At 40.7% G+C, this 16948-nt stretch overlaps 1 protein-coding gene and 1 pseudogene across 2 annotated transcripts in view; both read right to left on the bottom strand.

Annotated features, from left to right (window-relative positions):
• The window catches only part of CTTNBP2 (cortactin binding protein 2), a 178545-nt gene that overhangs the window by 64680 nt on the left and 96917 nt on the right, over positions 1 to 16948 (bottom strand). The window contains 1 exon segment of the mRNA XM_079786755.1: positions 7897 to 8151. Within this exon segment, the coding sequence (XP_079642881.1) occupies positions 7897 to 8151 (255 nt within the window).
• On the bottom strand, positions 8936 to 16793 carry LOC307108622 (translocon-associated protein subunit gamma-like; annotated as a pseudogene). Its single transcript has 3 exons — positions 16790 to 16793; positions 11223 to 11768; positions 8936 to 8946 (listed from the first exon to the last, which is right to left on the bottom strand). The product of its transcript is annotated as a translocon-associated protein subunit gamma-like (transcript).

Raw genomic sequence — 16948 nt, 5'->3', positions numbered from 1 at the left:
TCTGGCTTCATGAGGCTGGGGTTCAGATTTAAGAAGTCATTAAGTCAAGAAATTATGTGAAAACAAAGTCAATATATAAATAACAATTCTAATAAAACTGTTTATTAATTTTCACAAAACCTGTGAATGCATAAGATAGTAAGAAATTCAGAAATGCCGATTTAGAGATTAGCTCTAAAATGAGGATTAAGTAGAATGCAGTCTGAGCACTAAACTTTGTGAATTCCCAGATTATAAAAGAGAAAAACAAAACATTTCTTATGAAAGTTAGCACCTGCAGCAAAAGCAGGTAAAAGACAATACAGACTTGGATTATAACCCTGCCAATATAAATTATTTCATCTATGTTTTTGGCAAACCAATTAACATTTTTTGCTTCAGTTTCCTTATCTATGTTTCAAATATTTATATTTCATAGAGTTGTTATGTGACTTACAGGAAAGATGCATAAAAAGCTCTTATATTCTCAGCACTTACTAAACTCTCGATATTTATTACCTGCTGTTATTATAATCAACATAACATCACCAGTTAGAAAAGAGCCTGAATATTCATCACATCAACAAATGTCTCTGATCTTAATATAATTCTGGGTGATGTTACTTTAAATTACAAACAGAAATGATAAAAGATGTAACCCAAATCTGTAAGATTTTTATTTCTGATCCATAAAGAATGTTATATATAATTTGTATTATGACTCAGTTAAGTCAGCGGGCAATATATACAAGCAGTGACTTTCTCTTTAATGAAGTAAAAAAATGTCAGAAAGGTAACAGGATATCACATATCCAAAAACTGCTACAGGTGTGAATTCTACAGCAATCCGCTGGGCTCAGTGGGGAACACAAATGCTGTGTGACAACAGCTACAACTACTTTACAAGCACTTAGTGCTCATCAATCCACACAACTTGATGAAAGAGGTACTAAGCATGTGCCAGGTGCTATGTTAGAGCCAAGGACTGTGGCAATGAATAAGATAACAGTTCTCCTTAGGGAGGAACACAAAATGTAGTGAGGTTAGACATGGGGAAATTGTACACAGGAAAGGGGGCTGTTGCAATGATGGACAAAATTTTACTATGTGGAGGGAAGGTGAAGAAAAGAACCTAACATCTTTCTTGATATGTGGCATTGTGTGAAGAGGATCAATGTTGAGATGCCATTCCCTGCTTCTGGAAATGGATTCCCCAGGGGCCTAAATGGGGCAGGGTGTCCTATAGAAGAGCAAGAGATCTAGATGAGTTCAAGCCAAAGTCCTAGTTACCATACAGATACATCTGCAATATCAGGGGCTTTAAAAAGCAGCAGCATAGGCTTCAGCTTTTAATTCCGCTCACATCCCATTTACCCCGACTTAGGTAGGTGGCCACCATTACCTCAGTTGAGGCTGCAGAAGGCAAGTCTTCATTTTAGGTGGTCAGGGGCCCCTCTGAAAACTGCAGGATCCGTTATTACAGAGGAAACGTAGAAGAGATGGTGAGGGCCAATGAACCAACTCTACCATGGTCCTTTAAGGAAAGCTGAGAAATAAGGGTCGGTGCCAAGGGGACTAATAGAAACCCCTAGTCCAAAGAGCTAGAGATAAAGTCAGAGTCAAGGCCGAGAGCTGAGAGTCTGAGATCAGACAGAAGGAGCAAACGTGAAAGCAGTTTGCAGATGTCCAGGAGGTAAGGTCCAGTGCAGGTTCTGGGAACAACCCAGGTTTGCAGGGCAGGGGAGCTGAAGGCTGTAAAAATGGGAAGTGATTGCATAAGCAAAAAAGTAGATTTGGGGGTGAGTGGTCAGAAATGAAGATGGCTGGAGTCAGCTGTGGAGGACTGAGTGCTGAAGAGTTTGGATGCTTCTCTATAGGCATGAGGGTATGTTCAGGTAGCCAGTGCCACGGTCAGCTGAGCTCTGAAAACCAGCTGGTGCATTTGGAAGATATATTGGAAAGGAACAGGGTGACAGGAAGGAGACCTGTTAAAAAGTACATTTAGTACTTCTTAAAAAATATGTTTTTTACTGATTTTAGAGAGAGAGGAAAGGAAATGGAGAGATAAAAATATCGATCGGCTGCCTCCTGCACACCCACTACTGGGGATCGAGCCCACAACCCGGGCATGTGCCCTGACCACAGCCCGAGAATCAAACCAGCAACCTCTTGGTGCATGGGATGACACTCAATCCACTGAGCCACACTGGCTGGCAAATAATTGGTACTTTGGGGCCAGAAAGTCTGCTGGGCACAGCATATACAAAGACGGAAAAGTGATTTGAGGAAGGAGGCAGAAAGGGAGAGAGGCATGCAAACAATTACAGTTTTGAAGTTCAAGCTCTCTAAGTGAAGTGTCAAGAGGTACCCTGGGAATATCTCACTCCTGGAAGCCAAGACTTCAGCTGAGATGTTTTCCAGGCAGGGATGGGTCAGGACAGGAGAGGAGGCCACTTGAGGTAATGGGAACAGCAGATGCAAAGACCGGAGAGAAGAGAAAACACAGGATGTCTGCACAGCAGCTGGCAGCACATGGTTAGATCACAGAATGCATTAGGGAAGGAGACAGGAAGTGTGCTCGAGGAGGGAGACTGAGGCCAGGCCAGGAAGGAACCTATCTGTCACGATAAAGGTGTGACATTTATCCTGGAAGTGACAGACCCTTGTACAGACATTAAGCAGGTAAATGACATGACCATGGTCCCTGTTAGAAAGGCCCCTGGCATGGCAGTGTGAAGAGTGGAAGTGACTGGCTGAAGAGACCCCGCTAGGCGCCCGCCCAAGTCCAGACAGCAGGTAATGAGGGCGCTCCAAGGACAGTGCTCATGGGGCAAGGAGGAGGCAACATATTCAAAATTCATTTATCAAAGAATAAAACCTAGAGTTGTATCGATCAATTGAAATCATTAAGTTAGGAAGACAGAATAAGTAAACATAATGGCAGGCGATGTTTTTAGATTCAGAGGAAGAACAAGAGATGCAGCAGACTGGCTAAGGAGAATGAACGTGGGAGCCCAAGGATTCACCCACTTGGAGCTGTTTGGTGGAAGCAAAAATGAATTTGGTCATCAACAAGGTTATCCTATAATTTTCTAAACTGGGACACTTTTAAGAGTAAAAACTTAATAATACCAGTTATTAATAACACTGGGATGACAGGCATAATAAAGGACTGTACTGGCCAGACCGGGAAGTCCGTTCCTCTAGTTATTAAGGAAATGTCCTGTAAATTGGCCATTTTGGATAGAACTTTCCTGGATGGATTCAGGAAACAGTAAGTTGGGCCAGAGGTACGATTTGGGGATTTCTAATAGATTGTATCTTGGGGATCAATAAGATCATTCAAGGGAGAAAGTACAGAGTGAGGAGAACAGGGTCAAAATCCAGGTCAATGGAAGGCATTAGGGAAAACACTGGAAAGTCCACGTCCTGGGTGAAGGGTGGAGTGTGTCTGTTAGAAGTTTATGTTAGAATATATTAGTTGACTACGTTTATGTTAGAATCCGTTAGGGTTCTGTCAGTTAATTACTGCTGCTCAAATTAAGCAAGAATACCATTCTCTGCACTGAACATTGTGGAATGTGTGTTTTAAAAAAAATTGCCTTCCCTTTGCTTACACAGAGCTAAGTGAGACTGGCTTTTCAAAAATAATTTTATAAAAATTAAGGGAATAATCATGGAGAATCAAAAGCACAAAAAACAGATTCCAAAGAAGAGATTCTATTTATCATGGTTCAACTTCATAGGTATCCTGTCTTTCTCCTCTCAGCCAGTTACCCAACTCTATGTGACAAGGAAGAGATTTAGTGACTTCTAATCATTTTCTCTGTTCAGCCATTTCCTATGAAGAGGGAATAGAAATCTTGGGGATGCATGTTGGCCTGTGCACTTGAGACACACACTTCTTCCAGACCACCCAGCTGGGTGGATGCTACAGCATGATAGGAAATGCCTGACACTCACCTGTTTACAAGCAAACAATGCATCAGGCAGACCACAATCCTAACACAATGCAAGAATGGCCTGGAGAGGGCAGCAAGAGGGCCACCACCTGCCCCGAGGACACTGGCCTGCCCAGAGATGACTTCTAGGATGCTGGAAATAAATGTCCAGAAGACAATTAAAAAGCCAGGTGTGGAGATTAGGGTTTGGGACTAGTTATAGCAGAAGCCCAGTTAAAGTTGAAAGACTGGGTGAGTTCTTAAAAAGCAGGACTAGCCAGCTGTGAATGGAGCTTGGAAGCTGCTTATGGTGAAACAAAAGAGAAAAATCTGGAAAAACAAAGAAAAAACCTTGTTATCAAAGTCAGAGTGGAAACAAAGAATGGAAGAGTTTTGGGGGAGGAGTTGGCATTATACAGTTAACCCAGAGAGACCACATAAGAGCATGAGTGGTAAGAAGCCACTGCTTTGGCAATATATAAACTATACAATCTACTCCTGCAGTAAAAAGGACACACAGTCCCCCAAATAAACAATCACCTGGCTGGTGTGGATCAGTAGTTAGAGCATGATCCTATGAACCAGGAGGTCATGGTTCAATTTCTGGTCAGGGCACATGCCCAGGTTTGCAGACCTGATCCCCATGGGGGATGTGCAGGAGGCAGATGATCAATAATTCTCTCTCATCATTGATGTTTCTATCTTTCCCTCTCCCTTCCTCTCTGAAATCAATAAAAACATCTTACCTAATAATAGACAAACATGTAAATTTACCGTACTTCCGATATGCCCACAGCCAATCAGAGTGAGTATGCAAATTAACCCAACAAAGATGGTGGGTTAATTTGCATATGCAGGCACAGAACGGTCGAGAGGGCCGGGATGCCTGCTATGAGGGGGTGGGAGGGCGGCAGAGGGAGTTACAGGAGAGGTGCTCCGGACAGAAGCGAGGACTTGCCCGCTCCTGGGCGGGCTGGGAGTGAGGACTTGCCCGCTCCTGGGCGGCTGGGAGTGAAGCCAGGGGAAGGAAGGCCTATTCTTACACGAATATTGTGCAACAGGCCTCTAGAATGTATATATATATATATATATTTTAAAATACTCTCTTTATATGAGAGCTTCAACAGCAAAGATGCACACAATCTCCCTAATATGTTTCTCTGCGGGAACTTGACATGTCAAAGTTCTCATGACAGAACAGTTTCGCTAAGAAACTCTTCTGCCTGCTCATACTAAGTGATGAAAACAAAGGTTCACCCTCAGTGATTCGTTCAGCTCTGGAGTAGTCATCGTCACCGGCCAGCTTAATGTGAGGAACTCCTATTACCAAACACTAAATCACGATCTGTATAAATTGCTTAACCTTTGGGAAAAAGACCAAGGACAAAAATGGAAAAAGTACTGATTTGGGAATCTGATCTTCTATGAATTGACCTTGGAGAATGAGTTATGCTATTTTCCAAGACTTAATTTTTTCATCTGTAAGACGAGGTGATTATACTGGATGAGCTATGTATCTTTGAACTCTGAAATCCCACGATGCTTTATTGAAAAACAGTGGAAATCTTCTTGGGTGACAGTACTACTACCTTACGTAGTCTGGACACATATGTACTACCATAGAGGGGAAAAATATTTGTCTTTTTGGGCCTCAGCTTGTGGTCAGTGCAGAACCTTTTTACTCACATGATTACTTCAGCCTTTTTCTTTTTTTTCCACAGAAAACTGGTCTTTATAATTTAGTTGTAAAATAGATTACCTCTATGGAGAGCTACCTCAGACAGAACATAAACTTTGTATTAGGCAAAGGATTCAAGAATATTTTCCAATGCCTTTCACTAGGAAGGAAGGCAGCATGGTATAGTGTGAAGAGTAATTAAATCAGGCAATCTGGGCTTCCTTCCCAACTTCTATCTATTAATCTCTCCAGGGTTTAAATGTACTTATCATCATAAAATTCATAAAATGAAGTTAGATTGGAAGATTACGTATCTACTCCAGGGCTAAAATAAATCTATTATTGTAATCTATTATTTGACTTAGAGGTGTGTGAATATTGTCAGTCAATCTCTTTTTTTAAAATACTCCTTTTCTTATTCAAAATTCATCTTATGCTTCTTAAAGTAAGAGAATACAGGGTGAGACATCTTCTAAGTGAGGGAGAGGTTACAGTTCCCTTTATTCAACAACGACAGAGTACCCACACCTGCCAGGGGCATGGGTAGCCATATGCCATCCTTGATTATCAAAAGCACCAGGCCTAACAAGGAGTCCTAATTAAGGAGCTGAGCTGCAACACCCTGCCCTACACTGCAGGGTGACGCAAGCCGGGGAGCAGGTTCCTCTCTCTGCCTAGCACGAGGCTCATTAGCTGAATATTCTAGATCAGTCATGCTCAGGTTCTGCTTCACTCTTTTGTTTTTGCTTTTTGCCTTTAGGTTGAGCACACGTACACCCCTCTTATCAGAAACATATTGTTTTATACTCAAAGATTTTCTTTTAGGGGTGAAGACAGGTTGCAAACTACCCCTTTCATGCTCCTTTCTGGCATCCAATGCAATTCACAATAACAGAAGTTATTCAACAAGGAGCTCCAAGGACACATTTTTAGCTATTCTTGATGTCTCCATCTGGATGGACATAACACAGCACTTAAATTCAGCATGTCTAAACTCACATTCTATCTTCTTGATCACAATGACGCCTCTTTTCTCTTTCGGGGAACATCACTGTTATCCTTCTATTCAGCACCCTCATTTCCCATATCTAATCTGTCTTCAATCCTTAGGGTATTTCTAGCCTGTAATATCTCTTATTATTTCTACCACCCTCATAATCTTTAACCTAGTTAATAATTTTGCTCCTTTCAGTGGCTTTACTCTGACTAGGAAATAAAGCCCAAACTTCTTAATATGTCACTGAAGGTCCATGACATCACATGATATTCCCAGTCCAGTCTTATTTCTTCTCACTACTCTTCATTAGCTCAATTGGAGCTGTTACCCACCTTCCCACTCTCTGTTCCTATTGCTCCCTCCATCTGAACTACTCTCTTCCCCAGTGATGATGGCAAATCTAACTCACTCTGTAAAGCTCCAAATGATTTCTATCTCCTCTAGAATGAGTCATTTATGAACTCAACATCCCTGCGACTCTGCTCTCTGAAATATATGCATTCTCTCCATTTTTTCCACAAAAATAAAAATGTCCATTATTATACTCTTCTAATCACACTTATTACCCTACTTTTTAAGAAAATTTATTTTCAATTATAGTTGAAGTTGACATTGTATTACCTTGGTTTAATATTTTGTACTTCTCTTATCTTACAGTTTTCTTGTACCCCACACCCTTACCACTGGTCTAAGAGTTACCTCATGGCATAAATGATCCCTACAAATGATAGCACACACAGTGCCCTGCACTCAGAAGTTTTCTAATAACTTATTATTGCTAGAGTATATTCTTTCCAAAGTGGCTTAACTACAAAAAAGAAGCATAAATAGATGGCTCACCATATTATGTTATTTCCTTAATAATCAGAATCCAGAGCTTCCTCTATGAGTAGGCCAGCACATACAGGGTGTAATGAGGCTGTTCTTGTTCGAGGGCATGTATTTGAGACTTGGCCTTCCCTCTAACTAGTATCATGGCCTTGGTACTGAATCAAACAACCCAGCAGACCAAATCAATACCAACCATTTTTTCCTAATTTTAGATGAGATAAAATATCTAAAATTACTCCCACATTTCTTGTTAACAAACTCCAAACATATTTTTTACAAAAAGTCTCATATACTCTTGACCGTATCGGCTGGACAGAAAAAAGTCAGTTCATATAGGTAGCTAATCATCTCCTGCAATGGTACCACTTAGTCTTCTATTATCCACTGACATACACACAAGTCAACAACAGATAACATTGCCACTCATCAAACTACAGCTGTGTGATGAGGTCAGCTGCTACCTGACACACCTTAGAACCCTTTGAAGCAGCAATATGGGCAGCAGTCCAGCCTTCTATGTCGGCATGGTTAATGAGGTCTGCAGAAACAACAGGTCTGGCTGTGCCTTCAGGACTCTCTTCTTCTCCATCCAAGTCCAAGACATCTGACTTGGTCTCCTCCTCATGCAAGGATTTTCCACAAGCTGGTGCTCTATGGTACATAAGAAGCTTGAGGCTGTCCACATGACCAGTGTCCACAGCTGCGTGAACCGGTGTCCAGCCATCCTGAAAATAAAATGACCAAGGGAAATAGTTAATTACAACACTAATATTGAGAACAGCATTACTTGAAGTTCACCTCTCAATGTTTCTGGGCTTGGACCTCTGAGCTGGGAAAAGCAGGCGTTCCAATCCTGAATATCACTGATGAGTTGAGTCAAGTTCTCTGACCTGTCAGTTAGTGTATTTCTCATTGCTATGACTCATGTTTGCTATTTTGTAAGAATTTCCACTTAATATTAATCACTTGAAGTGAGTAGATACTACCCAAGCCAGTAATAAAGTATTATGTATGGAAAACCCAAATCTCAATTTAATACTACAAAAGAGAATGAACTTTAGCATAAAACGATTTTTTGAAATGTATATCTAACTACAATGTTATTAGCAATGTATTAAATGAATGCTATTATAAGCCAGTTTTACTTATAGAGCAGAATCCTAATTGTAGTGATCTTAAAATTTTGTCAGTGATTCCAGAAGATTCTTAATAATAGAGAAAGCTAGACATACAAGAAAACAAAGCCAAAGTACTTCCTGGGGTGCCCATGGGCCTCTATTGAGTGTTCTGTGATTGCAGTGGGTCACCGATACATGCAAACTTACAACATTTCCAACTAAAATGACTGGGCCTAGTCTCTAAATGTTACCTGGGAGCCTCAATCATTCACCTAGCTGGCTGCTGGAGTAGACTCAAGTCTTTTCTATGGCAATGGTTCTCAGGTGTGGTCCCAAAACCAGCAGCAGCAGCACCACCCAGAAACTTGTTAGAAATGCAAAATCTGGAGCATTACTCAAAACCTACAGAATCAGAAACTCTTTGGGGGGGGGGGCAGCAATCTCCATTTTAACAAACGCTTCAGGTGATCCTGATGCACTAGAGTGTGACAAGCACTAGTCTAGGGAAAATATGGTCCCCTGTAGAGCAAAATATTTTTTATATAGAGATGGGTCTCCCTTCTACTCATGTACCTATCTTCATTAAATTTTTAAGACTTTCATTACAAAAAATATACTGAGCTTTATTTTGGTGATCTGTGTTTTAGCTTTATTTTATTTTCCTATCTTTATTTTCCCATTGGCAAGCTTTTTTTTTATGTGGCATTTCATATTGCTATATTAAATATCTCTCAGTGAGCTTCAGCAGTTAAAAAAAATAGGGTACAAGATAAGAAGAAGAGGAAGAAAATATGGCACCTGAATAGTCAGACGTGTAGTGCACCTCGTCTCAGGGCCAGACTGGAAATACAACTAAATCAGAGAACATCCACCCGAAAGTAATAAATTAGGCCCAGCTCAGGGGGCAATTTTAAGGAAGGACAGAAAATGCCTGGACACTGGTAGGAAGCGTGGAGAGGGCTTGAGAGGGATGGTAGGGAGGGGGGCATGGATGTGAGGTTCCTGAGGAGAGGCTGAGGAGGGAAGCAGGGCTGGGAGATGTGGCCAGGAGTCCTGCACTGGGATGTTCTCAGGCTTCCAAACCTAAAGGGCCATTTCTCTTCGGAAAGAGCTAGCCCCTCCCAGTAGCCTCAGGCAGGAGATACAGCCTGCCACACACTGCAATTTGAGCTTTACAGAGGAAACAAAGGCAGAGACTACGCTTATGGGTCTGAATAGTCTCAAGGAGCCCTCAGTGACTGGATTCGATGAGGGGCCCTCTGCCCCACTCTTCTGGGAACCAGACTGATAAAAACTCCAGGTTGCCAGCCAGCCCCATTGATTGCCATACAATGATGGCTGTCCAAACAAGGACAGAGAAATATTTTGGGCCACTCGCGGAGGAGTAGCTCTGGGACAGGAAAAAACATCCATCATATTCACTGAAAGTGAAACAGCACCAACCCCACCTAAAGCCCTGTCAGAAACAGACCAAGAGGGCAGATCTGTCCCGCCTGCTTGCAGCCTAGGCCTGTGGAGACAGACACAAGCAGAGGATGGTGGATCACCTGGAGCTTCAGGCAGGAAGCTAAAAGCCAAAAGACAGTGCCTGACAGTAGTTGGCACCTAAGTACCTAACAGGAAGCCCAGCACTGGCAGACAGAACAGAAGAGTGGGGACCTAAACCAGCTCCCATGGGGCATTAAACTCGGTTGAAGCGAAGGACCCTTCACTTCACTTTTTTATTTTCATTAAAAAAAATAATTATTTTTTGTTTTTTGCACCTTTTTCTTCCTTTCTTCACTTTATCCCTCACATTTTCCTTCTCCTTTCTCTGTTTTAGTATTTCTCTTTCCTTCCCCTCCTTTTTAAAATTGATATTCTTTATCTGCTTTATTGACCTGTTATTATGCTACTCTCTGTTGGTTTATTCATATATAATTTACTCCTCCCTGCTCCTACTCCATTTCCCCTTCTCTTTTCTTTTTCTTCACTACTCAATTTTTTTTCTCTCTTCTCTTGCTCTTCTATTTAAACTTGTTTCACTTCCTAAATTCAGGTGTATATGTTCTCTCCTCTATTTCTTTTAAAAAATATATTTTTTCTTTTTATCTCCTCATTTCCTCTCTCCCTCCTTTACTCTAAACTGTGGTCCTTTCCCTATCCCTCCAATTCCTTCACCTTCTTTTCTTTTCTTTTTTCTTCCCCAAATTGGAGATACTATTTTTTAACTTTAATTATTTCAAATTACAAATTCAGAGACTTATAAACATGCAGTTCAATCCCACCCCCAGGCAGGGGGAAAGGGAGGAAGGAGGATTAATTCTGACATTTACAGCTCCAAACACACAGAACCAGATATTAACTTCTTGCTACTATAACAAACACCTACAGTTCAGTCCAGGTTACTGTGACCTCTGACAGATCAAGGAAACAAGTTATTGTCTCCTCTTGAGATTATAGCACACTGCCAGATATATTTGCCTTACTAGTAACTGTTCTGGAATTCAAGTCATGTAATTTCAACAGTTTGTCAAAAAAGAGCCCATGAACAAATACTGAATTACATTTTGTTGGGTCTTTCAAACCCTCAAGCTCCAGACTATAAGAAGATCTATGTGTCTCCCACCCTGACCATCCAACTACTTTTCCAGATAGCACTGACCACCCATAGATACAAAGCCAAGGGTGAAGCTGACATGGTCTATTGGAGCCAGTGGACAGGAGGGCGATGAGAACTGATGAAGTACTTATGGACAGAATATAGTTCACTGTGGGGTTGAAATTCTTCCACATAAAGAAGGATGCAACAATGACCAAGACCAGGAATAGGGTGTTGTTATAGAAGATGGAAAATGTAGCTTCATACTCAGCAACTTCATTCTTCTCCAACAAGAATATTTCATCTTTTTACTTTGGAGACATCTTTGCATTATCAGCTTCAGAAAGTTTTCAAGTCACTTCTTTGGAAACAATATCTTCCCTCTTCTGTGCTACTTTGTGGTAGAGTACAAATTTCACATTTTTGTAGGCAAAGGCTACCAAATAAGTGCTTACTAGGGTCATCACGCTATACAGAACAGCAGACTGAATAAGATCCATACGCCATATTTGCCAGTATAACCAGATGGGGATGGCGGATGCGATGAAGGCATTCCCAAAGAAGAGGGCAGAGGACTTGGCTAAGAGGATGCGACTGAAATCCTGAAGGAGCAGGTCCTCCTCAGACGGCTGCTTGGAGCTGCCTTTGAGAGCAATGGTGGAGCAGGAGCCGGCCTTATTTTCTTTATTTAAGTTTTTCGTCTATACAGATTCTGCACCCCTCCCCCACCCCCAACTTCTGGGGTGTTCTCTTTTATGCTTTTTGGTTTATTTGTTTTCGGTTTATTTTGTTGTGTTTTATTCCCATTTCCTTCCTTCCTTCCTTCCTTCCTTCCTTCCTTCCTTCCTTCCTTCCTTCCTTCTTCTTCCTTCCTTTCTTCTCTCTATCATTCTTGCTCTCTTTTATCTTTTCTACTTCTCTTTTCTCTGGTGGTCACTTTTGTTGGGGTTACAAGTGTCTTGTGTATATTCATGCACTGTTCCTTCTACGTCATGTGTTTTCGTGTTGCATTTTGTGCTGTTCAGTCAGCACCTCCACAACGGCTAGCACAGTGTGGTAGGGAGCGAGCCACATAAACAGACACCCTGAGAGGAGACTCTATCCATGAAAGGAATAATAACATTCAAGACCCAACTACATCAGGAGAACCCAAATATCTCACGTAGGAGGCCTCCCTAGAACACCCAGCCCAGGGTGACCTGAGAGACTGCACCACTGGGTACCGCAAAACATCTACTACATAAGACCACTCCAAAAAACTCTGAGTGGCCTATCCGTTTCATATAATACACAGAAACAATTACAAAGAAGCAGCAAAAATGGGGAGACAAAGAAACAACCCCCAAATGAAAGAAAAGAAGGAATCACCAGAAAATGAACTAAATGAAATGGAGGCAAGCAATTTGTCAGATAAAGAATTCAGAGTAATGGTTATAAGGATGCTCAAACAACTGGACGAGAAATTCAACATGTGTAAGAATAAAGAGGAAATGAAGAATGACATAGCTACAATAAAGGACACAATGGAATGTTTCCACAGTAGACTAGAAGCAGCTGAGGACGGAATCAGTGAGTTAGAAGACAAGGTAGAAAAATTCACCGAAGCAGAGCAGCAACTGGAAAAAAAAATTTAAAAGCAGGAGAGTCTAAGGGAGCTTTGGGACATGCAATGAAACAACATAATATGTGTACTAGAAGAAGAGGAAGCTGAGCAAGGAATAAAAAACCTATTTGAAGAAATGACAAAAAACTTTTCTGACTTTAGGAAGAAAAAGGTCACACAGTCCAAGAAAAACAGAGAGTCCCAAACAATATGAACCCAAAAAGACTGACACCAAGACACATAATTAAATTGGCAAAATTAAAAGGCAAAGAAAGAATCTTAAAGGCTGCCACAGAGAGACAAAAAGTTATCTACAAGGGATCTCCCATTAGACTGTCAATGGATTTCTCAACAGAAACACATCAGGCCAGAAGGGAATGAAATTAAGTATACAAAGTGATGAAAAGCAAGGAACTGAATCCAAGAATATTCTATTCATCAAGGCTATCATTCAAAATTGAAGGTGAAATAAAGAGCTTCACAAAGATAATCTACGGGAGTTTATTACCACCAAACCAGCAATGCAAGAAATGAAAACGGGACTGTTGTAAAAAGAAGGAATAGAAAGGAAAGAAGAAATATAGGCATAAAGAATAAAAATGGCAACAAACAAGTACCTATCAATAATAACCTTAAATGTAAATGGATTAAATGCTCCAATCAATAGACATAGGGTAGCTAAATATATAAGGAACGTGACCCATATATATGCTGTCTACAAGAGACCCACCTTCGAGTAAAGGACTCACACAGACTAAAAGTGAAAGGATGGAAAAACATTTTTCAGGCAAATGGAAATGAAAAAAAAAAAGCTGGGGTAGCAATACTTACATCTGATAAAATAGACCTCAAAGTGAAGGCCATAACAAGAGAAAAGGAAAGTCACTTTATAATACTAAAGGAATAGATTCAACAAGAGGCTATAACTCCAGTAAACATATATGGACCCAATACAGGGACATCTAAATATATAAAATAACTTCTGGAGGATATCAAAGGAGAGATTGGCAGCAATACAATAATAGTAGGTGACTTTAATACCCCACTGACATCACTGAATAAATCTTCTAGACAAAAAATCAACAAGGAACAGCAATCCTAAATGATACTCTAGAAAACAGAACTAATTTATATCATCAGAACTTTCCATCACAAAGCAACAGAATATACATTCTTCTCAAGTGCACATGTGACATTTTCAAAGATAGACCACATTGTAGGACACAAGCTAAGTCTCTACAAATTCAAGAAGATTGAAATCATGTCAAGCATCTTCTCAGACAACAATGGCATGAAATTAGATATCAACTACAATAAAAACAGTCAAAAACAATCAAATACATGGAGGCTAAATAGCATGCTATTAAACAATGAATGGGTTACCAAAGAGATTAAAGAAGAAATAAAACACATCCTGGAAACAAATGAAAATAAGTTATCTAACACTACAACTTACAGAATTAGAGAACAACAAGAAAAGCCTAGAACAAGTAGAAGGAAGGAAATAATAAAGATATGAGTAGAAATAAATGACATAGAGACCAAAAAAACAATATGAAAGATCAATAAAACCAAGAGCTAGTTCTTCGAAAGGATAAACAAGATAGATGAACCTCTAGCCAGACTCACAAGCAAACAAATAGAGAGGACCCAAATAAACAATCAGAAATGAAAGAGGTGAAGTAACAACTAACCCCATAGAAATACAAAGGATTGTAAAAAGCAAAACAAAAAATACTATGAACAACTTTATTCCAACAAATGGGACAACCTAGACAAAATGGACATATTCCTAGAAAAATACAACCTTCCAAAACTCAATTAGGAAGAATCAGAAAACCTGGTTAGACTGGTAATTATTGATGAAATTGAAGCAACAATCAAAAAACTTCCAGCAAATTAAAGCCCTGGCCCAGACGGATTCACAGGGGAATTTTCCAAATATTCAAAGAAGAACTAACACCTCTACTCCTCAAACTATTCAAAGAATAAACTCAAAATGGATAAAAGACTTACGTGAAACTATAAAAGTCCTAGAAGAAACCATAGGCACCAAAATTTCAGACATCTCCCATAGCAGGGCTTATTGATACATCTAGGACAATGGAAACTAAGGCGACAATAAACAAATGGGACAACATCAAAATACAAAGCTTCTGCACTGCAAAAGACACCATCAACAAAATAACAAGAGAGTCCACTGCATGGGAGAACATATTTGCCAATGATACATCCAATAAGGGGTTAATCTCCAAAATATATAGGGAACTCGTACAACTTAACAAAATGAAGACAAACAATCCAATTTAAAAAAGGGCAAAGGACCTAAATAGACACTTCTCCAAAGTGGACATACAGAAAGCCAAGAGACATATAAAAAAATGCTCAAAGTCACTAATCATCCGAAGACGCAAATCAAAACGACAATGAGATATCACCTCACACCTGTCAGAATTGCTATCATCAACAAATCAATAAATGACAATGTTGATGAGGTTGTGGAGAAAAGGGAACCCTAGTGCACTGCTGGTGGAATGCAGATTGGTGTAGCCATTGTGGAAAACAGTATGGAGTTTTCTCAAAAAATTAAAAATGGAACTCCCATTTGACCCAGTCATCCCACTTCTAGGAATATATCCTAAGAAACCTGAAACACTCATCAGAAAGAATATATGCACCCCTATGTTCAAAGTAGCGCAATTTACAATAGCTAACACTTGGAAACAGCCTAAGTGCCAATCAACAGATGAGTGGATAAAAAAGGTATGGTACATTTACACAATGGAATACTATGTGGAAATAAAAAAGAAAGAACTCTAACCATCTGCAACAGTATGGATGGACCTGGCGAGTATTATGCTGAGAGAAATAAGCCAGTCAGAGAAATATAAGTATCACATGATTTCACTCATATGTGGAATCTAATGAATCAAATAAACTGATGATCAAAAATAGACCCAGTCATAGAAGCATGAACAGACTGCTGAACCTCAGTGGGAAGGCAGGGGAGGGTGGTGGGAAGAGATCAACCAATGAACTTGTATGCATAACCCATGGACACAGACAATGGGATAGTGAGGGACTGAGGGAGGGGAAGGGAGTGGGCTGGAAGAGGTTAATGGGGGTAAAAGAGGACCAATGTAATGTTTTCAACAATAAAATTTGTAAAAAAGAAAAAATAAACCTCATATAATTTGTTCTGTGGTTAAAAAAAAAATGACGGAGAAAACTAGACCATAAACGGTAACAGTCCGATCATTTGTTAATGCTGTCCCCTGATAATGTGGCTTTTTGTCTGGTTCTGCACCGCATACCAATGAAGTCAACGTGGCTGAAACAAGGCCACGGCTGGGCGGCAACTGAAATAGCATATAGTCATCCTGGGGTAGGTAGTTAGACAGAGCAAAGACGATGGGCCAGTTATAGACGGTGACCAGGGCAGAACGTCCTGGATAGCTAACACTGGGAGAAACTGGTACAGCTAGTGTTGGAGATAAATATTGTTAATGGAGACCTCACCCCTAAGGCGTCCTCTCTTCCTCTAGAATGTCTCCCGGCATGCAGGTCAGATTCTCCCCCTGACCTTCCCTCCCCTGGCATATGGCTAAGTCGTGCGGTAGACCCCCACCCTTAGCGGAGAACAAGGGGGCTGAAGGAAAGCCCCATCTAACTTGCACACCAGGACAGCAGATGACCCGACAGGCCATGATAGATCAGCTTTAAGAAGAAAGCATTAACCACACACCGCCCCCCTTGCCCCCAGCTGCCCAGGGGTTAAAAGGAACCCTAGCCCACACCCTAGAGCTCTTTGAGACGCCCACTCAAAATTTCTTTGTGAGTGTACCTTTTCTTTGTTTAAGAAATTTTCCCTCTCGAGTTTGGGTCCTGTCTCTGAATTCTTTTCCTAGCCAGAACTCAAGTACCGAGGTCTACTTTCTCCGTGGCCCTGGAGGGCTCCTGGAGGTAAAGCATTGTAAGGCTTGGCTTGCTCTGTGCTGGGCTGAGGACACCTTTACTTGGGTGGCAGCCTCATGCAGGCACCAGAGTGTAAGTGCTCTTACCCATCCCTAATTTACATTATAAAGGTCACACAGCTGATCCTGAAAAACTTTCCATCTTCCATTCTCCTTTGATTTCTTATTAAAAGTCACAAGAAATACTGCCTCTATCAATTATACTGTTTACCTCTGTACTTGCAACAATTTTGTTAAGCTCGTCAA

Source organism: Cnephaeus nilssonii, assembly GCF_951640355.1.
Source record: "Cnephaeus nilssonii genome assembly, chromosome: 12".
NCBI classification, from domain to species: domain Eukaryota; kingdom Metazoa; phylum Chordata; class Mammalia; order Chiroptera; family Vespertilionidae; genus Cnephaeus; species Cnephaeus nilssonii.
This window is presented reverse-complemented; position numbering and strand designations above follow the sequence as displayed.